Source organism: Seriola aureovittata, chromosome 5 (genome assembly GCF_021018895.1).
Source record: "Seriola aureovittata isolate HTS-2021-v1 ecotype China chromosome 5, ASM2101889v1, whole genome shotgun sequence".
In the NCBI taxonomy this organism is placed as follows: Eukaryota; Metazoa; Chordata; class Actinopteri; order Carangiformes; family Carangidae; genus Seriola; species Seriola aureovittata.
In genome coordinates this window covers 27,738,800-27,762,282 of record NC_079368.1, presented here as the reverse complement: position 1 = coordinate 27,762,282, position 23,483 = coordinate 27,738,800, and the positions used below count along the sequence as shown (strand labels likewise).

At 40.5% G+C, this 23,483-nt stretch overlaps 1 protein-coding gene across 3 annotated transcripts in view; it reads left to right on the top strand.

The window, feature by feature from the left end:
- The first annotated feature begins 502 nt into the window (after positions 1-502).
- The window catches only part of grid2 (glutamate receptor, ionotropic, delta 2), a 469,811-nt gene continuing 446,830 nt past the window's right edge, over positions 503-23,483 (top strand). For 2 of the 3 annotated variants that reach the window (XM_056376390.1, XM_056376391.1), the window contains exon 1: positions 503-1,697. In XM_056376390.1, coding sequence (XP_056232365.1) covers positions 1,610-1,697 — 88 coding nt within the window. In that variant the 5' untranslated portion in view covers positions 503-1,609. The remainder of the gene's footprint in view (positions 1,698-23,483) is intronic. The other variant, XM_056376388.1, reaches the window with a different exon arrangement.

The window sequence follows — 23,483 nt, the reverse complement described above, 5'->3', positions numbered from 1 at the left end:
CAGCCCTTCAGGGAGGCAGGGATGGATAAACGGATGATAGTGGGGGGAATGGATAGAATAGATGGACAATAGGATAGGAGGATAATTACAGGGAAAGAAAACAGGTTTGTTAAAGATGGAGAGAGGAATGGACATGTGATGGACAGATACAGGATGAGATTTGAAAATGAAAGCATCCTCTCCCAATATCTGATATCACCACTGAACAATGGTATTGCTCTGATGATTGATACAGGATTCTCCTCAAATCACACAACAGCAGGGTAAAGTCAATGGGCGAAAGTTTTTAATGTAAAAATTTAAACTGGCAACCCGATCATCAGCTCTTGTTGAAGTGAGAGGTAGACAGCGGGTCTGAAGTGCTCATGGCTGAGCTGAGGTTGGCAGATTAGCCCTTCATCTGTCTGTCTCTCTGTTAGACACCCCACTGCATCCTCCGCCTCTCTCTCTCTCTCTCTGTCTCTCTCTCTCTCTCTCTCTCTGTCTCTCTGAGACAGTAGATGCGCGTCCGGCTGGCAACTGCTGCTGCTCATAGTTTCTGCCTCTTCCTCTCTTTTTTTTCTCTCTCTCCTGGGTCTCCTCCCTATCTTTCTCTTCTTCCCTCCCTCCCTTCTCCCCTCTCTCTTCCACACGAACGCGGCATACCTCCTCTTCAGCAGCCAACGTGCGAGCTGAGTCTGACGCGAGTACCCGCATACGGAGTGCGGACCGCGGAGTGTCGTTGGCGCGCATCCTCGGTTCATTTTTCTCCAGATAGCCTAGCCCACATTTTTCCCTTCCTGACGCAGAGAAGAAGAGTGGCTTTGGAGCTCTCTTTCATTAGCCATACATTTAAGAGCCCTCTCCATCCTGCTCTCTCTCACATCTCTACAGGAAACTAGAGACAATTTCGGAATATGGTACCTCTCAGTGGTAATGCCATGTGACAAGGCTTTTCATCATTTTGTGTGTCTTTCCACTCTAACAAAAGTCGCTGGGTTCGTCTGTGTGTTCTGACGGCGTTGATATTCAAAGAGGGGCCAAGTGAAGGGAAAATAAAAGCCCCTGGGAAAATGGAAGTTTTGGCGTTGGCTTGGTCCGCTGAGGCTGCTGCTGCTGCTGGTGATTTGGTGATTGGTGCAGGGGGGAAACTGCGTCGTCAGGTCTGAAAGGCTGGGATTCTCGGGTCATTATAACAGGACCTGCTTTTCAAGATAACAAGGTTTTCCCTGACGTTATTGAATGGTTACATATTTATTCTTTTAAAAGAGCGGCCACATCCTCCAGCCCCCCAGTTCGCCTTAACGCGTCGGCGTTTGGATGCGGTTTGTTTCCTCTGCGGCTCAGCGTCTCTCTGCTCGCCCAGAATATGATTTAATGTTGGGAGGAATTTCAGCGGGGTGCCAGTCTGTGACTACCCGGGAATTTCTACTGATTTCCCTCTTACAGACAAGCATCACACTCTAACGTCAAGTGAAGAGCATATCAAGGCACAGATTACAGGGAATTTCCTTGACCGCCTTACAGATGGACTAAAAAAAGGAGCTTCGGTTCTCGGGATTTTAACTCTGATCGCTCTCACTCATAGAGCTGTTTTCTCTGGTTTTGGGGGGAAATATATCTGGACAACATGAAAGTTATCTCGGCTATGTTGCTCGTTGCCGTTGTTTGGAGCCAGGAGTGGAGGTCGGTGCTCTCGGATTCAATCATCCACATCGGTGAGTTACTGCGCTTTTGCTCTTATAATTCGCAGCCACAATAAGGCTCAGTGTGCGTCTCTCGGGAAACACATTTCAGGTTTCAGCCTTGATGTGCGCTGCGCTGCTTAGATCACGGAATTGCTGGCAATTTTCTTTGACGCCTAGTGGTATTTAGTGGCTTTTTCTATGAATGTGAACTATGGCATTCAGGATGTAGATACCAGACTTGATTTTTTTTTTGTTTTTTTGGAACATCCACTTCTCTATATTAGGCTACTGGTAAATGAACGAACTAGAGATCTGTTATGCGCCATTACGGACATCGTTACAATTGAAGTTTGCGTTTGAGTTCAGGGATTATTGAGCACCAATTGCATATCTGGGATTAACCCAAGAATTGCTCATAGTCGTTTATTCCAGGTGTTTGTTAGTGTCATTAGTGTTCACATGAATTGATCAATGAATGCGGGCAATGTCCAGTAAAGGGACTGCACTTAGGCATTTCATATATAACAATGGCTATGTGCGCACAGGATGCTCGAAAAACAGGTGGTTTGGATGGCTTGATGTAGCCCTGGATGGCGGCAAATTTTCCCCTTATAGATTTTCCTGAAGCATAATGGCATTACCACCTTCCATCGCGAGTTACTGCAGTGCCAGCAGAAAAAAAAAAAAAAAAAGATTTATGCTTTAACGTCTTCTCTGCCTTCTACCACCACCGGCAAAGTGTGGCACTGTTGTGTTGAGTGTGATGTCGACATCAGGGAGCGTATTCTTTCAGGCGATGTAGCGGCACCTCCGGCTCCGGCTATAGTTTGCGGGGGAGAGAGAGAGAGAGAGAGAGAGAGAGAGGGAGGGAGAGAGGGAGAGAGATGACGCTGGAGAGCGTGTCTTGCAGGATGAGATGAGGACGCGAGGTGGTGATGGTGGGCACACAAAATCATTGCACAACGCGGTGGCCTCGAATGGGCGATAGAATACAGAGAGAGCAGTGTGTAGGTGCGTGAGTGAGAGTAACGACCAAGAAAACACACACACACACACACACACACACACACACACACAGATAAGCATCTGTCCATGCTGAACTGTTTTTACACATTGCATGGCCAAGATTACATCCATATTTTAACAGTCACACATATGCACACTCAAGCACATGTAACACATTATAAATCAATCTAACTCACTGCATTATGCTGGGGAGAAGTGTGTGTGTGTGTGTGTGTGGGGGGGGGTGGGGGGTGGGGGGGGGTGGGGGGTGGGGGGTGGGGTGCCTTGGATCCATTTAGACCCTGGGCAGCTGATTTACACAGCAGAGTCCAGGCCAATTGAGTGGCTACCTGACAGCAATTTGCCAAGAGTTGGATCAGTTCTAGGTCTTCTCTTGGCTGTAGACCAAGCTGATGCTCCATATCAGACATCCAACAGTAGCATGGCCAAATGAATGAGATTTACACAGGTCAAGCTGACAGTGAATGCATATTATCTAATTTGCAGACAATGGGAACTGCAGGTGTTATGCCAATCAAACCAGGTTGAAATCTTTTGTTGGGGAAACCAAACATCAGATTATGCTAGTTTTGAATCGATAGTTTAACTGGCTTCCCAATGATCATGGTTTATTGTTTAAAGATATTCAAATTAAATAAGTATATAAGTATCATAAGTTTATTCTAAGTATTGGTGAAGGCACACATGCTCAACGAGCCTCATCTTACATACAGGGTGGTAGGTTGTGATAGTGGCCCTACAGGGGTGTCACGGTAATTCACTGGTTATACGGATCGTCCTGTGACTGGATAGTCTGCTCCCAGCAGCAGCCACATGTTCTGCAAGTGTCTCACAGCAAGACACTGGAACTTTACCTGCTCACTGACTGTAAGTTTCTTTAGGTAACAGTGTTAGCAATGTGACTAAAACCTCCTGGTCATGAGACATTTTTAGGCTTACAAAGTCACAGAGATCTGCAGCTATCTACGCTTACTGCACTAAGGTTCTTGTCAGCTGCTGAAACTGGGTCAAGGTTCTCTATATGTACAGTGACTTGTCTCTGTGTTCATCTAGGCTTATTCAGACTGTATCGTAGCTTTCAGACATGGTGTCTCACTGGCTCTAGGTTCTCAGTATAGACTCCTTGAATTTGACCAATAACATGTAAGTTTACTTGAGGTTTTTGATGTACTAACACAAGAAGACATATAACATGTTGATATTAAGCTGTGCTGTAAGTCTGAAACATTGCAACTGTTGTGGAGCCCAAAAACACGACATGTATAGACTGTATACTATACTTAACAAAATTAAATAGATGCAGCCCTTCGATAGTTTTCAGTGTTTGGGCTTATTTATCGATCTGTGTTTATATAGAAAGAGAATGGTAAACATTAAGATGGATAGATATATTGTAGTGCACTGTATTATAACAGTCAGTGGGTAAAATTGGGCTGTAAAGACATGGAATTTACAGAGTCATATCACCTCAAGTTTGCAACATAATCCATTCAAATCCCAGATATGTGTTGAGGAGTAAATTTAGTGACATGGATTACAAGAAAACCCAGCTATTTCTCCTTGACCCTGTTGTGGAAACCAGGCCGGTGAGTTGTTTCCAATTAGTAGAAAAAGACAGTGAAGGCAATGTATAGTTCATTGGTTCCTGGTTAGTTACAGCTCCATTTAAGCAGTGTGTTATGGGGTTACTTTTCCTCCAGGCATAAACAAACACGTGTGCATGTAAGTGTGTGTGTTTGTGAGACCGTTCGAGGACAAAGGATCAGTGTGGGCGTTTGGATGGTTGGTGTGATTTCAGACATTGTGTCTTGTTTTTTCTCTCTATCTCTTTTTCTCTCTCTCTCTCTCTCTCTCTCTCTCTCTCTCTCTCTCTCTCTCTCTCTCTCTCTCTTTCCCTACACCTTATTTCTAATCAATAGTTCATTTCCCCTCTAGCTGCAAGTACTTTGAATCACAACAAAAGGTTATCACCCCCAAAAACAATACTTCTCTTTTCTCATTCCCCCTCCCATCCCTCCTTATCCTCGCTACTTCAGCAGACCTCGGCAATAGGAGGTAAAATAGGATGTCGATACAGTGGGAAGTGCAGGAAAGAACGTTATGATTTGCTGTCATTATTTCTCACAAAAGGTGGTATTGTTTAAAGGAAGTAGAAGGCACACTAACAGATCAGTGGCTTCTTCATGCTACAATGTTGCATTTTGCAAGGAAAGATAATTAATACCCCTGAAGACTTTTAGTTATTTTTTCACTCCACCTTCTCTCCAACTCATACAATGCTGACCTGTCTGTGTGTGCGTGTGTGTGTGCGCATCATATTGACTTAGCACTGCATGAGAAAGAAAAAAAGTACTATACCCAGCAGGCGCATCACATTGACATGTCAGAAGTAATCCCCCTTTAATCTCTTTGTTGCCGCTAAAGATGGAACGAGGGAAAGAGAGGGAGAGATAGACGGGCAAAGAGAGATGTATATCAAAGGCAGAAAAGATGGAAGAGAGAAACTAAAAGACAGAAAAACCAGGGGGAACAAAGGGAAAGAAAGTAGACTTTGTGCCGTCATCATCTACCATTTTAAGCTCTCAATACTGAAAACCTGTGCCATACTGTAACAGAGTTGCTATTATTTTGGAGATACTAACAGCAGTGACCAGCAGACGTTTTCATCTTACTCTGTCCAGGCATTAAATGTGATTGAACGGCTGGGGATCTGGCACCACTGCCTCACTCGTCTTTCTCTCTCTCTCTCTCTTTCTCTATCTCTCTCTTTCTCTTCATTTCTCCCTCTGTCTCCCTCTCTCTTTCTCTCTCTAATGATCAGCATGCAGAAGGAAGGGGGGAGTTCGCTTGCCTCTTGGCCCTCACTGCATCGTGTGCTGAATGGCAATGGCCCTCTGCTTTATGAGGACCGTTCATATGGATTCTGCATGAGTGTTTGCGAGAGAGAGAGAGAGAGAGAGAGAGTGAGAGAGAGAGAGAGAGAGTGTGGAAGTGTGCATGGTTGTGTGTGTTCTTGATTAGTTACACTCAGAAAATCACTGTGATTAATGCAGCCAGATTAAATCCTCACTTTGGAGTCACACTGGTTTTTAGCCATGCTGTGTCAGAGTGCGTCCACTGGGCTCACCATGCTTCACAGATGAGGGGGAAAAAAGCCAGCAAGTGAGCCTGGTTCACTCTGGTTCAAATAATGTGTTGTACATTCTCTCGCTCTCTTGCTCTCGCTCTCTTGCTCTCGCTCTCTCGCACACACACTCAGGCACCATTTTGATACCAATCACTGAGATACAGTATATTAGATTTGTCCTGGCTGTACTTATGAGTTTTAGTGCTTGGTCTGAGCCTACCGATTAATATCATTCGGAGTTGTGAACACATTTCAAATGCCGAGGGCACAGAATATCGGAATGAATATGAGATGGTTACATGTGACACAATGTCTTTATGCACTATAGCCACCTATTACAGATGCCTTATGCTGTTATGGGCTTTATCTGTCTTATTGCTCCTGGCTAGATCACAGCAAAATATAAAATGAATGAATGAGCCCTTGGATGAAGAGAGAGGTGGAAAAATGGATCGTCTGATATGTTATCTTGCAAGCGCCAACACTTTTCAGGCGATAAAATTGTGCAGTTAATCACGGAAGTAAGTCTCTGCTAATTCTTGATCAATAAAATATTCAAAAGCATTTTTGGCAAGATTTATGACATTTCCTTGCATTATGGCCTGCAAAAATCTGTTCTGCTTGTTATCTCTAACTAAAGTATTATACCTGAAGTCATAGTACTAGATCCAGTGGGCTTCATTGATCTTGCAGTACACCATGAAATTTGTAAAGGACACGGTGTTAATAGATGCATTTGAGACACTTATGTATATCACACATTCCAGAGTTTTCACCATTTGGCAGGTATTTTTGCTAAAAAACTGTCTGGCCAAGAACATTGTTAAATCATTGAAGATTTATATTCATTACTGTCAACTCATTTTTAAAAGCACCTACGGAACACTTCTCAAGTACGGTGACGATGTAGGAATACAGAGAGTGACGCTGACTAGAGGAGAAAATACAGAAAATCAGATTCTGGAAGGATTTGGTTTAACATTAAAAAAAAAAAAAAAAAAAAAAAATCATTTTCAGTTTGTCAAGAAATGACTACCAAAAACCAGCATGTGTGGCCCCAAAATTGGGCCAATGAATGTGACATTAATTACTTAGGTCTGCTGAGATCCATTTTATTACAACTCCAGCTCTAGTGCAGTTGTTTAGTCTGCACGTTTTAACCATAGACTGTATATAAAGATGGACATAGCCCGTGCAAAGAGGATGAGGCATGTGTGGATCAAAGACTTCATAGCATATGCTCACCCACGTCACAAAGTGGCATGGCCTCAATTATGCAGAATTTTAAGCCTTAATGAAATTCAAACGGAGGGGGTATATAAGACTTCACCCCCTGTACAGTTGTCCTGAAGGGGGAAATTAGCTGTAGACACCAAAATAGCTTTTTGTACCAGGCTGTAAACATGTTTATTTCTGCTGTAAAGTTGGCCATTTTAAAATGGGAGTCTATGGGGATTGATTCTTCTTTGGAGCCAGCCTCGAGCGGCCATTCGAAGAACTGCAGTTTTTGGTACTTCTGTGTTGGCTTCATTTTCCAGCCTTTGAGGTTGTCGCTTGGTTTTGACCCACAACTTCCATGGAAACCCAAATGTCAGTCAATGTTAAATGACACAGATTTTGATGCACATTAACAGGAGATCACTCTTGGGATGCACATTAACAGGAGAGCCCAACATTTGCATGGACTACATCACTAATGATGCACAATCCAAAACACTTAATCTGCAAAATTAGAACAGTAATTAGTTATTAAAAACTGCGACTGTCAGCGCACATATTAAACTATAATGGAAATGTGTCATTGTTTGATTGTTATTTCATCTTTTCATCTGGATACCTTTTTAGACTTTGTAGTGCAGTTTTCAGTGTCCTGTAGTGGACATGGTAAGCTATCGGAAATATTTATTTTATTTGTGGGGTGAGGAAATGGGGTGCAGCTACACTGAGGGAATTTTGACCTGGCATGGCCTGGTTTTTCTTTCACTATGGTGCTATTCTAGTCTTTTTCATGGAGAAGGATTTCTAAACATGTTAGTGTGTTTGAATTGCTGTTCCTGCCTGGTTTTGTCTACGAGTTTCACAGTTGTCAACAGCGGCTCCTTTTTAGAATTATCAACTTCTGTTTGTTTGAGTGCGCACACATGTATTTTAATCTGCAGTTATGCACCGATTCAGAGGGGTGGAGGCTAGACAGTCTGTACTAAATGCTTCCTATCTTTTGAGTTATGTATCTATGAGTGTTGGCAGCTGTGCTGGGCTATGTTATCTTTGACTGGGAAGATTTAGCACCTCGCATTTCTGTCTGCATGAACACTGAAGTTTTATTTGTGTGTTTGTATGTGTGAATATGATGCACAGAGGTGTACTGTGTGTCTGGTTTGTTTGTTTTTTGTGATATTGGAGACTGTTGTGCATCCTCTTGTGAGGGAAAGAGACAGACAGTAGCTCTGATGTCTGTACCTGGTCACTGAGGCAGAACCCTTAACCAGGCCACAGAGAGAAAGAGTGTGTGTGTGTGTGTGTGTGTGTGTGTGTGTGTGTGTGTGTGTGTGTGTGTGTGTGTGTCTGAGGTTGAGATGGACTGACAGGTAGCTGTGAGAAGAAGTATGATTGCTTGTCTGAGGAGAGACAGCCCAGCTCTGCCGAAGGTGCTTCATCTCACTGCAGCAGTCAGTGATGCAGGTAGAACAGACCAGATGGCCAGGGAAGGACTTGTACAACACAGGCCCTTGTTCCCGGATGATTGTATTGTGTGTTTGTGTTTATCCAGTTGACACACGCAGTCACACACACACTTAATGTCATTTGAGGACAAGAACCTTTGTTGTTTGCTAAAACAAGTGTCAGCCTGCTTTTTGTGGAGATCGTCTTAAACCGCTTCTGTGAACGCAGATGCATGCATATAGATTACTCACACAGACACACACTTACCCAACATTATATTAAAAATGTAGGAGCAGGCGCTTGCTTTGTACTCTTAACTTTTCACATAGAGGACAGAAAAGCTAGCTGGTTATAGAGGTGTGCAGTGGCTGGAGGTTTACTCTTCAACAGTAGCCAGGAAAAACGCCTGTTTTTAGGATGTTTAGGTTTACTGAGTTATCTGAATAATGTAACAGTTAAACCTGAATTAGATTCAGAAAAGCCTTCCATGTTCCATTGACACAATTTTACAGATGCACATTATAAGTTATTGTGGTTATATACTGTATGAGACATACATGCAATGTGGATCTGTATTTAAAAATATTTCAAAACCAGAGTGGGGACAATTCATACAATGCACAGCTCTCTAGCCAGTCCCACTGCCGCACACTGAGGAATTAATCACACTATTTGGCAATTACTATTCAGAGACGTGAAAAATACAAACATGTTGAACAAACAGTGAAACTCAGTCGAGTGAAACCATTTGTATGCAGTGAGTCTTATTCGGGAAGAATGCTTGGTGTGCAGTAGGTCTATGTAATCATGCTAATGATGAGGCAAACTTCAAAGGAAAGTAGATTTTCTCGCCAGTGACTAGCATGGCTGTCAGTTTTGTGTGTGTGTGTGTGTGTGCGAGCGTATGCATGACTGCACATTTGTATGGCATGTGCTGTATACACATATACTGTATGTGGGTGTAAGTGTCTTTGCGTGCTGTTCATCCATTTTGTTCTTCCTACATTTCTTGCAGTAGAGTGAATAAGTAGAGTGCATATTTTACGCTGCCCTCTGCTCCCTCTCTGCTTTTCTTTTTCATGGTCTTGTTCGCTGTCTCTCTGCTGACACAAATGCAGTTATGGTCTTCCAGCAATCTGTGCTGTGTCTCACTGGAGCACAGGGTGCCATGAATGTACATAAAATGTGTTTTCTCATATATGTTGTATTTGTGAGAGCATATCAGGCGTGGATGTGTGTGTGAGCATGTTAATGCATTTAACAGTGTGCATACTGTCTGAACTTGCGTGCGTAGCAAATTGTTTATTTGTGAACTCATCTCCAGACTGCGTTCTGTGTAAATGGGCACATGCCAGTGTGTGTGGATGTGTATACTTATGTGTCTTCATGAATGAGTGTGTATGTGAGTGCCAGCGTAATTTGCTGGCAGTACCTCTCTCTCCTCTGAATTATTTCCCTTGACAAAAAATCATGGGCAGGCTGCTTTTCATTGCACTATAAAACACAGGCAGCATGGCATTGGCACTTTGTTCTACAATGTGCACACACGCACATAAACTAACACGGGTTTATACACACACACACACACACACACACACACACACACACACACACACACACACACACACACACACACAAAGAGGCACACAAGAAATACCCACACAGTCACAATAGAATCTGCACACTAACACACATACAACACTCAAATCAACATTCTCTTTATAGTATTGCATCGCTTCATTCATTTGTAAATGATTCATTGAACAGTAAAGCATGGAGATATTTAGCCATGAATTTTGTTGTACTACAGCCTTTTGAGTACAAATGCATATATGTCTCGTGATGCTCACCTTTTTGCCTCAAAACACTCCACCTACCCCACCTACATATGCAGACATTATCTCAGTCCTCACCTTTCTTTTATAGTCTTTTCAAATCAGTACAATAAGCCTTGTGTTGTTTAGGTAAGCCATTATTTACACCTGACAAGAAAGAAAATGAATACCAACAGTTGCTGAGAATTTACACACAGACATTATAACATATTATATTTTTAAAAAAATATTTTCTGTTTCTCTTTCTCTTTTTGGGAATGTTTTGACTGTTAAACATAAAATAAAATGTGACAATACAAAGTGGCCAATCTGTAATATTGAACTAGTGCATGGAAAGCTACCTTAAGGGCACTGAAGTCTGTAAGCTATGTAATGCAAAGCTAAAATATTCTGACAGTACAATTGACAGGGAAAATTGTATTACACATTTGAGTAAGAACAAGTTGTTGTTGATGCCAAACACAGGAGACGAGAAGTTTGCTCAGTGTTGTGTTCATTGCAAATACAACATGTTGTCACAGTGGCACCAGCAGTACCTACACTGTGCAATTACTATCTTTTATTATAAATATCTACTAATGAGTATACATTTTTTGAATGCAGTGACATTGTAAGGAACAGTATGAAAGTTACAAGTTGAGATGTAACACTGAGAATTGTGATGTCAAATTATGACATAGGTTCAAGTTAAATCCTGTCATGCTCATGATCTTGACAAAGTGTAGACTTAAGGGTCACCTTACTTGAGTTATTTTTAAATGTGACCCTCTAGCAATATGTTTTTTACTGTTGACATAATATGGAGAATGATTTGGGTATTTTTGCCATTTTCTCATGTCTGCAGCTTCCCTGAGTTAACATTGTATGCAGCTACTGCAACTGTTGTGTGGGGAAACACAGCTGATGCAAAGAAACTGCTTTACAGAGGACAACAGAGGCACATAATCAGTTGAAACACATGACTACTTAGTTGAAATATTCAAATAGGATATAGCTCTGGATCTACTGAACAGCTGTAGCTTATCTTTCCTTCCTTCCTCTGAGTTTTACTTGTTCTGAGGTCCCATTTATTATTGTAAATCTATGATGTGAGTATATATGTGCATGTGTTATTGTGCTTGTTGAATATTGGTTGTTTCATTTCTTCTCAACACAATACCAAATTAATTTCCACAGTATTGGTCTGTTCCTGCTGTCGGTCAAACTGTATTTTCTTCCATGCTTTTGTTGTACTCCTCCAGCATTTTCTCTTTTGCTTTTGACTTTATTCTCTCTCTCAGTCTCACTTCAACTGTCTCAGTCACTCACCCTCCTTTGTCTTTCTTCAGCTTTACTGATCCATTTTCTCATTAATTCTCTCATCTTATTGATTTTGCCTCATTTTCTCTCTTTACTTTTATTCTCTGAATTGTGTTTTTGTTGTTTTTGTTGTTTTTATCTTTGCATGTACTGTATCTGCCCTTATATTGTCCTCCCCACACCTCCATTCCTCTTCTCTCTCTCTTTTGTCTCCACGTACTCCTCGATGTCTAATATGCTGTCACTGATTACAGAAACAAGCATCATAACTGAGAGGTGTTAAATACTTTGCTAATCACTGTCATGGAATCGTAATGTGCTGTTTGTTGTTTTGTCTGACACACTTGGCAACACGTCACAAAACTGCCTGCACGTGCCCATCTGGATTGTAGCTTTCAATCTTGTGTTCATTTAGGGTCTAGAAAAGGGAATCAACAAATTGAGTGGGAGAGATCAGTAAGAGCAGACATTTGCATGTTGTTTGAATTTTTCTTTTCTGAAAATTCTATTGCCTGTGTGCAGATAAGGAGCAACTGTCCATTATTGTACTGGCCTAAAGCCTACCTCTGCTTATCATGCCTACAATATTGGATTACTATAGTTAGACTCTTATTTAGTGTTCATAAATTGTGATTCAACTTCTTAAATCAGAAATGAGAGAGAAAGTGAGAGCTTGATAGACGGTGGATTATGCACAGCTTCTTTCTGTCATGTTAATATAATGTGTTGTACTACACATCAGATTCATCTAAACCAATTGTGCGTTTGTCATGGCTGGAATGGCCTGACTCTCAGACGGCAGGCTGCCTCCGCAGCTGTAAGCCTCATTAAATGACACAGTGCGGCCAAAGTGCAACTGAATATGTGAAACACATTCACAATGAAAATTAATCTACAGGTCTCAGAGCAAAAATGTATTTGTGTGTGTGTGTGCATATATAACATGCGTTTGTCTTATCAGACGTGTGGTAATTGTCAAACAAACTAAATGTGCCAGAGTGTCATAGTGAGTACTGTTACTGACCTACCTCTCATTTGCATCCACTTGTTCTTCATGTTAAATATCACACGTCTGATCCAGCTCTAATCAGTGAATGAAGACCTGTGAGTTACGGTTGACAGCTCTGATTCTAGTACATGGACCCTTGTGCTTAGATTAGCTCTATCAAATATTGTTTCCGAAAGAATAAACATCTATAGTTATATACACTGTTTAGGTTACAATTCACCAAATTACTCGTTAAGTTAGTTCAGTACTACCAAACACCTGGAATATGCACATAAAACACCTTCAATGCTATTGTTTTTGGACAGTTACCTTTATTCCCTCTGTTACCCTGAATTGCCATCTACAGTTGACTGAAATGTGTATCATGCTCACTACGGCTGCAGATGATACAAACTAAACCTGCTGTTCTAGTCACTGCTCTAGAGGGCGCCATTAGTGGTCCAAACTTCACTAATACACTAAAATGAAGCCCAAATACATTGTGATTGAATATAGTGTATCCTTTTTATTTCTCTCATTTTTCAGGCTCAGCATGTGCAGGCTACTGGTGAATGGACTATGAATTGTTTCACGTTTCCATACAGCAGACTGCAGAAACACAGTTCCTGAGGCTAAAAAGCTGTACTGTGAAATGATTTATGCAGACACTGCATGCAGTGCAAACAACATTAAGTAATAATAAATATGATAGACAGATGGTAACACGAGGAACAGTAGGTAGCTGAAGTTGGCTGTGTCGGCCATTCAATCAGCTATGAGATAAAAATATGATATAGGTCTAACTGTATTACTGCAGGTCCCATTTTAGGTATATGCTTGTTTGTTTTGCACTGCAATATTTGCATTGTGGCATGTCTCAAAAGTGTAATTTGCAGTTGATCATCATTAAAAAAACAAATCACATGAGCAAGTCATACATTAGCGTTGTCAAGGAGATTCTTCTTGTATGTTTCAGAGTTGCTAGCTCTCTGAAGAATCCGAAACTCAGTGTGACTAATCATCTCTATTTTAATCTATTTCATATTTCTGCATTAAAAGAATATTTTAATGCTGCATAGAGAGAATGAGTGAGTGGCTGTTCACTGAAAGGAGAGCTCCAAAATGGTCTGTTTTCATACACTCAGGATAGATGGAAAAATGTGCTGACTAAGTTTAGGCCAAAAACGTACACTCCTTCTGTCATCCATTAACCCTTGACTGCCTCTATACCTGTGACCCCCTTAAGGGGAGAACACCAGCAGATATTACCCAGAGAATATCCCCTTGTTATCCTCGTGACTTCCTCCTATTTCCTGAAAAAGCAGTAGCAGTATCTTTCCCTGTAACATACGCATCAATACTTGATGCATCAGCTCTAACATGTTCGTCCCTGCGTGACTCAACGGTGGTCAATAGCAGCTGGCATGATTCTTCCCTGGGGACTGATGCGAATGTTTCTTCAGAAGTCTTTTATCACCACTACCGATATGAGTTTAGGAAGGGCAGCTATTACCATAGAAAATATGAGCTTATATTAGTATGGTTAAGCACAAAATGATATCTCTGGGGTGGAAGTACTCAGATCTTCTTTTTATCTAAAAAAAATACAAATACCACACTGTAAAAATACTCCATTACAAGTAAATGTCCTGGTACAGTACAGTCAACGTGTACCTAAAGTTGAAAAGCAAAAGTACTCAATGCAAGAGAACAGCCACATTGTACTGTCGTTACTATGCATGCATAGTACTCCATGCATGGTAATGACAGTATAATGTGACTGCATCATTTTACTGTACTGCTGTAGTTAGTTGAGGTCAAACTAACTTTTTTACTTGGTTCACTTTGATTGTGGAGAAACTGGCTGATTATTTTTTTTTTTTATATATGTATACTTTCCATATACAGGCCATGGTATTCTGAGTGGACGTATAACACTTGTGTGTAGCTCCTAATAAATCTACAAGTGCTTGTATCTCAGCTGCCCCCAATGCGACATAATTCACTGCTTTATAATAGCTTACAAATTTGTATCCTCAAGCAGGTTGAATAAAAACTTCATTGTTATTTACAGCAATGAATGCCATAGGGACTGGTAGCTAGGAGGCTGGCATATTGATTATACTGCATTTTTTGTGCTGATTACACAGTCACTGTAATAGTTACAGCATCCAGATTAAAGAGGTTCAATGTAAGGTACTGTAATTAGGTCCTGGGAAAGGTTTTGCTGTTTTATGTGTGATGTACCTTGACCCTTTTCAAACAGATTGTGACATGGTTGTAAGGCATTCCTGGGAGTCATTGTCATCGCTCAGTGTTTTCCACCTCAGACACCACTATTTTACTACTGATATTCCTCAAACTAGATAGAGATATATGCTCAATGTACCCCATGAGTCTAAAGATCACAGACATTAAATCTTAGCACTGAAATTAATATGATAATAGTTCCCTCCTGATTCCAAACCAGGAACCCCTAGAGAAATATCTTACTTCAGGGTACACTGAAGCATAACCAAGTACGTCTTGCACAATGGAATCTGTTATTGAGACAGTATCATTAGAGCCTGTCTGGCTGTGGACAGCCCTCTGGGCTCTCTCTCTCGCCCTCTGGGCTCTCTCTCTCACCCTCTGCCTTTCACTTGTTTTTCCTTTACTCCACTGTTTCAGTCTCTCTCTCCTCTGCTCCCCCCCTCTTGTCCACACATGCGCTTTCTTCCATCCTGGCCCTTAAAACTGTCTGCTGACTGACAATCAAAGGAAAATTCACACCTAGCTTCATAAATGCATAGAGTATTTTATAGCTGTAATTATTTATAGAGTCAGGAAGAAGGACAGTCTGTTCTGTAAGGAGAGTCAAGAGTTTCCTCCTCCTGAATCCTCCTATATTATAAGCAGAGGCCTACGACATCACCAGCATCAACACTTCATTCTCATTCAGGACTTCTGTCACAGATATTATCACAGACAATACAATAATGTGTAGTTCAACTAGAAGAGGTAAACAGTTGGACATGCGCTCCTAAACTCAAGATTTTAGTCTCTACTTACTGCTTTAGACTACAGTTTGAAAAAGAAATCTGCACACTAGGAGTGTCAATCTACCAATAAAACTGCTTACAGTGGCCATGTCAGCCCACTTCTCTGCTCTCTGTGAATCAAAGAGAGCTGAGCCAAATAAAGACAGTGTAAATATTGATATTTTTATTTACTTTTGTTTTACTGCATTTAGTTTCAATACTGATATGCTACTTTTTCTTTTCTTTGCTCACACTTCATATCTGCCTGCTGTCAGGCAGCTTAGTCACAACAGATATGTTTGTGTAAAGCAACTTTTCGATAGTGGTACATGTTTAATTATACAATATGTAAAAAGGGTTTCAGGAAGGAAGATTTATGGTTTGTTTGTCTGAGTGATCAGTGAAATACAATTATTCGCCACTGATAAGTGTATTGGAATTGGATTGTCAGAAAGTGATGTTTCCTGACTTCTTCCTGCTTTCTCCTGTAAAGATTGTAATGATATTAAATATTTAGGACACTACATAACCAATGAACTATCAGATGATTGGGACATCTACAGACAATGTTGAAAACTGTACACACAAGGAAGTATGTTTTCAGTGACTGTTAATATCTCTTTTTAAAGCTTTTTTTTTTTTACCCCACAATATACTGCCCACCTGTGTTGTTGCTACAGACAAGGCAGTATGCAGAGACTCTCAGTGGCTTATAGTGACAGTATGAGGCTGCTGATCAAAGTTCCAAGAAGCTGCATTGCCAGCCAAATGTTGGTAAATGTTAGTGTGCCCACCTGCTCTTCTGTAACACAAAGTCTGATATATAGATGTATGTGTAGGTTATCTGATTCAGCTAACGCTACTTTGTCAGCTTTAACCAACCCTGAACTGATTTCCATCAGGGTCTCATCTAGAATGTGGAGCCACTGGTGTTGCAGCCTGTTTGCAAATGTCTGATTATTGTGGAATGTCTTTTGTTTTGATTAGTTTCTGTTTTTTACATGGCAAAATCTCTGCAATTAAAACGTTTAAGTTTCTAACACAAACACAAAAAGACTTTTGACTATAATACTATATTCAAAACAATTTTTTCAAGATTTACATTCAATTTCTTTCTCAGTAAATGCAAAAGTGGAAAAAAAAAGTATGTATACCACATGCATGTACAGTAAGCATGTTGTATTCTAGTAAAAATAAAGCTGAATATTGAGATAATTGCTGCTCCTTGTATTTTGGCTTATGAATTTCCCAGAAAGGAACATCTGCTTGAGTGTAACTTGAGCAACAGGGAGGTCATTTTCTGGGTTATCAGTTATGTGGGTTTTATATGTAAGATGCAAGTTTCTTTGAGTAGTGTAAGACCATTGTCAGTAATCTTTATCATCAAAAACATTTAAATCATGTTTGGCTACATTAAGATAAATAAGATAGATCTCTTTTTTTGAGTTTTACTTCATTCATGCCAGACTGCATAAGTGAATTATGAGAAGAGTGATTCTCTCTCTTTCTTACAGAGTAGTGTGTGTGTCTTTCAGCTGAAATGTTTATGTGGACTGATCAGACCCTAGCTTTGTCACTGTGGTGCCAGTCAGCTTCATTCAGTCTTTCTGTTTAATGTAGCATCCAACCACAGAAGATGGAGTCGACAAACAATGAAGGACAGTTTAATGGGTATGGAAGAGAAACGAGTTCTTTTGAAGTACTCTTTTGTACTACTCTATTGTATTATTTATCACTTCACTTTGTGGAATGGTAACTACTCATTTTTTCTAATTTAACCAAGGGTAGGTCAGTTGCTCTTTCCCCTCACGCTCTCTTCTATAAATCTATATTAAACTTCTGCAGATGCATTTAATTATTTTTTACTACCCCTTTTATTTTCTCCATGTCTCTACCTCCCTCCAGCTCATCCTTGTTCAGGCAGATAGTCTCAATAAAATGAGAAGTTGTAGGTTACTTATGTGTGAAGTGTAGCCTTGCCTTTGTGCTTGTAGCTTCAGGTAAAGCTGTGTACTTAAGGCATTGCGTGTCTTGCTTTAAGAAGAGAAGGGACCCTTAAAATGTTTACACAATAACACAGTTGCATTTAGGGCATCATAATGCAAGTCATAAGACAGTATTTAGATGAGTATAATTTGACTCTTTATTTTGCTTATTCTCTTCACCCTTCAGAGAGCATCACAATGAGAGGTAGAGTGAGTGCTTACTTTACCTTTTGTTATTTATAACCATTTTTCACTTGAGTGAAAATATCTCTTTGCGGTATTAAATAAAAAGAATTAGAACTGGGTACCGGTAATCCTTATGCAAATGTCTTATTCAATTACACTGTGGTCCTGAGCATAAGTCTTGTAGCTAAATCTTAAAAAGTTAAGCTGCAAATCCTCTTTAGTCTGAAGGTCCCAGCTCTAATCGTCAGGATATTGTTGTTTTTGGTCCTATTTATTCCACTGATTTCTGGTGACCTGTGTGTGTGTGTGCGTGTGTGTGGGAGGGAGGGAGGGGGAGAGAGAGTGAGTTCACAGGAGAGAAAATGAGTGGACATTTTCTGTGTATGCGTATAAATGTTTGTAGGGAGAGGTCACTCTCTTAGTTGTGTTCCATTTTCAAATCGTCTATCTTTCATCATACAAAAAACTATAGCGTGTGTGTGTGTGTGTGTGTGTGTGTGTGTGTGTGTGCACACACACACACATCTAAGGGAGTTAGCAGAGCTTATAACAGGACCTGCACAATAGGACAGTGCTGTAATTCAGGAAAGGTTTAGTGGTGAGAGGAAGAGTGGATTAGTATGTATTGTGGCTACAAGGCAGCATGAGTCCAAAGTCAATATACAGCATAACACACTAGAGCTGTGAAATGAATGCATGTGCACATGCTACCTCCTTTTACCGATGGTCATACTGTCGGTATGTGATTGTATGAACATTTTTGTGTTCTGTGTCAAGACTGAGAGAGTGCTTCAAGGGGATTCCTACATTATGTTAAGTGTAAAGTGTTTTCTGGTTTAGTATAACATCAAGGTAATACAATATGGATTGGAGCAATACAACAAGGCTTACTGTGGCATTATGGAAACATTTAATCTCGCAGTTGTGGCACCACAGTCGTAGAGGAAATTTCATTCCATTCCATTATTTTAAACAAATGTGATCAAAGTAATAAAACAATTTTTAAATGTTTCGATGAGTTATACAGGAATTCTTAAGGAGGATTGTGATAGGAGTACTGCAGATGTTCTGTGTTTTTGTGTCTGTATGTATAAATATACATACAGTACACACTAGCAGCGGTAGACCTTGGCAGTCAGCTGTTTATGCAGACACTTCACTCCTATCGAGGGCTGTCCTGTCTGGCAGTGCAGCTCAGCAGAGAAACAGAATATAAGAACCGACAGTCTTATTTTTCCATCTCTGTGTAGTTGCCGAAGGTTATGCACAAAGTGAATTTGATATGATGTGTGAAAATACAAATCTGCAGTGTGATTGCTTTGTTGCTATAGTCTTCATTGGCATTGTTTACACAGACTGATGTGTCTGACCAAGCTGGTCATTGCATGCAGTGCAGTGACCTACAGTTGTACCCAAAGTAATGTTTCCTGGCATAAAACGTGTACTTTTTTCGAATAAAAGCCTTTGGCCAAGTGGGGATGTACACTCAGCGAGCACTTGAATAGGAACACCTGTACAGCTGCTTATTCATGCAATTATCCGATCAGCCAGTCATGTGGCAGCAGTGCATAAAGTCATGCATATACAGGTCAGGAGCTTCAGTGATTGTTCACATCATCAGAATGCGAACAAAATATGAGCTCAGTGACTTTGACCGTGGCATGATTGTTGGTGCCAGATGGGCTGGTTTGAGTATTTCTGATACTGCTGATCTCCTGGGATTTTTACAAACAACAGTCTCCAGAGTTTACTCAGAGTGGTGCGAAAAACAAAAAACATCCAGTGAGTGTCAGTTCTTTGAACAGAAATGCCTTGTTGATGGGAGAGGTCAGAGGAGAATGTCCAGACTGGTTGGAGCTGACAGAAAAGCTATGGTGACTCAGATAACCACTTTTTTTACAACTGTGGTGAGCACAAAAGCATCTGAGGATGTACAACACGTTGACCCTGAGGCAGATGGGCTTCAACAGCAGAAGACCACATCAGGTTCCACTCCTGCCAGCCGAGAACAGAAATCAAAAGCACCAAAACTGGACAGTTGAAGATCAAACACGTAACCTGGTCTGATCAATCTGGATTTTTACTGAGGCATGTAGATGGTAGGGTCAGGCTTTGGCATCAACAGCATGAATCCATGGACCCAACCTGCCTGGTAGTAGTGGTACAATAATCTGGGGAATGTTTTCCTGGCACTTTGGGCCCCTCAATACCAATCAATCTTCATTTGAATGCCAGAGCTGACCTGAACATTACTGCTGGCCATGTGCATCCCTTTATGGCCACAATTTACCGTCTCTTGATGGCTATTTTGAGCATGATAATGCACCATGCTAAAAAGCGAAAGTTCTCTCAAACTGGTTTCATGAACATAACATTAACTTCAGTGTACGTTAGTGGCCTCCCCAGTCACCAAGGGCCTCATTTACAACCATTCTGTGAAAACTCTGACCCATGCGAACAAACATTTTAGAGATGGGGGAAATTGGCGACACAGATGGTGAGGTGGTGAATTTTAGCAAGATTGTCATTTAATGTGAGAGAGGCGTCAATAGTTTTTAACAATATGTTCTAATACTGTGCATATATCGCCAAGTACGATTTTAATCTTCATATAGTTTTTTTTGTGTTACAATGCAGTGAACAGGATTGTGCTGTGAGATACCACGGTGGCTCCCACACACACTTTGCCCTCTACTGCCATCTCACTAAACACCACCTGCATTCATAATCAACAATATGTGACAATTAGAGAAACACTGTGATCCTGGATTTTGGAGTTAAACACAGTGTTTATTAAGTTTTTTATTTTTATGTTTAATCATCATACATCAGCTATGTATGTGTTTATAGCCTATAGATGCTTAAAAAATTCCAAATTTGAGCTTTGTTGTCTCTGTGCCTCCGGGTCGCTTCATTCTGTCGGTGCAACAGTGTTGAGGGCACCCACCGCCACGTCTGATCACTGTTTAATCTTAAAAATGGTCCTGTATGTTGTATTAACAGCTGCTGCAGACATCAGACATCAAACCTTGTTTGTTTGTAACACTGCCTCGATTCTGCCCAGGAACAATCTGTATCAGTATTCATGAGGGATTTGCATCGATCATTTCTGCTTAATTACGAGAGTGTTTTGGGTGGAGCATGAGGCTCACCGTAGTGTGCACATTTTCAAGTTGATTGTGATTTACAAAGGGAAATTGCTTGGAGGCGTGTATGCGCACAATTTTCTGAATCTGATTGCTTTTTGCACGTGCCATCTTTGGGTTTTGTGCACACGTGCGCTTTTAGTATGGATCCTATGCACTGTTTTATGAGGCCCCAAATCCACCTTCAGGATGTGGTAGAACAGCATATTAGCACTTTGAATGTGCAGCTGACAAATCTGCAGAAATGATGTGATGCAATCATTTCAATCTGGACCAGAATCTCAAAGCAATGTTTCCAACATCTTGTGGTGGTTATTGGTATGATGTTCCGGATAAAGTGCTTGATGATTGTATATTTATGGTGATCCTGTCATCTCAGTACCTGAGCAAGGCAGCAAGAATAAGAGTCAGTGCCTTGTGAAGTATTTTCTCTTACATTGTGTTGTGTTGTAATGCACATAGAGTCACCTGTCATCTTATGGCAGATGATATTTGGAGCATCTTGTTGATTCAGTAGTCGCTACACGGTGCGAAGAAGATGATGTTGGTCTTTACAACCAACAAGGAGTATGTGGTATGGACTTCATTTCAAGAAGCAACAGCATGTTTGTGCTGTGGCCTTAAGACGTATGGTTGGATGCTTCTGGTTTATGTGCATGCTTTTTTAGATTGTTATGCAATAGATAGTGTCTGTAGTCTGAAGGGAATGCCTTTGGCAGAGTGAGACAGGAATGGTAGAGTACATGTTCTTTCAGCATCACTATCTCATATCAGTTGAGGGCTCTTACCTTTGCCAGCTGCCTTGGGTGGAAATCCTTAGCATAGCAACGATAAGCAGTCCCTCTTTTACATTGTGTCAAATTTTGTGAGCTCCTGCTTTACCCCCTATAGTAGTTGTAGTAGTAATAGTTTAATTTCAGAGTTGTAAGGATTCACAGGTGCCAATACCTCTTGTGAAGGAAAAAAACTGTTTCATTCCTCATGTAAAAAGCCATTCTCCTCTTCATCCTCTCTAATTCTTCACAATGACATTAACTGATAATTACTATTACTATGACAGCAGCATTACCTCAAAATATATTTAGTAAGTTCATTATCCTTTTGTCTGTAAATCCATAATGCAATTCCTCCATTATAGTTTTTGTCTAACCAGCCTGATAGCATCATGTGTAAGCTGTCACAACATTTTAGTCAGTGTGATACACGAAAGGTACAAGCAAACCACACAATACTAAACAGGAAGCAGCAGAACAAAATTTCAAAGGGGTAAAAAAAAAAAAAAAAAAAAAAAAAGCTCAGTTGTTTTTAACAGGTGTCAGCCTAATAGGACAGCTATTCTTACTCAAGGACAAGCAGGAAGGAGGAACAAAAAGTAGTGGAATCAAATGTTGAGTCAGATTTTACACCTCATCCTCAGGCTTTGAATGTGAATGGGTGTGTACTGTGTGTGCTGAATGTGTATAACTCCTACATGTAAATACCTTAGTGTCAGAAAGGAATGTCCAGCAAGGGCAGGCGCCGAGATTCTGTAGGCAGTCTTTTCAATCCAAAACAAAGCATACTATTTTCTTTTTAGCACACAACCAGTCAAAGTGTAATAAATATATAAATTTTAAATGTATCGCATTCATCTGAAATTCTAGGTACATTACAGATGGTTACGGTTTCCATGGATTAATTATCCTAATTGACCTCGGAAGTTGTTCAGTAAATGTAACCAGCCGTACTATCACCAATGCCAGTGACTGGAATTTCATGAGGCTGGTAAGTCTCTCCCTTCATCTGACTTGGCAGGACATTAATGGGACCTGAGGTGTTGTCAGCTACCTGCTTTGCCAACATACAGGCTCGGTGCTGCTGGCGCTTGTAATTGGCATCAATTGTGATAGCCATGAAAAGAGCCAGCTTGATCTGCCTTACTTGACTGTTGATGGTAAATGGTACAAAAAACACAGGATTGATTCATCATTTTCAGTCTAAGGTAGCTTCCATTGCTTTTTTTTAAACACTACTAAATTCTTAATGTCATCTAAAAGGCAAGTGCTCGGAAATCAGATGCTATGGCTATCACTGATCACAATGATATCACTAGCATTGTAGCTTAGATAGACAATATTCAGCAAAACAACAAATCCAGGCCATGTAAACAATTTCCAATGAAGGAAGTTGCGAAACCCAAATGGAGGAATACATTGGAATGATATCCATATTGAAATTTAAGTTTTTTTGTTAACACTGTTTAGGGTCCCTCAAAACACTCTTGTCACTTGAATCAATCTATAATTCTCTCACAATTGGTCATTTTCTTCATCTCTTAATATGAAATTTCAGGCATAATTAAAGTTGCCTTCATGCCTTAATCCCTCATGTCCCTTCTCAAGGGTAATACTGCAAACATCTGTTTTTGCATCAGTTACATAAACATTAGCATTAACATTGGCTGCCAAAGTTAGCTGTCATATCTTTATTAACTTAATTAAGCCTGCATATTTTGTAAATTTATACTGATAACTTGCCTATTAATATGAAAGCATATGTGG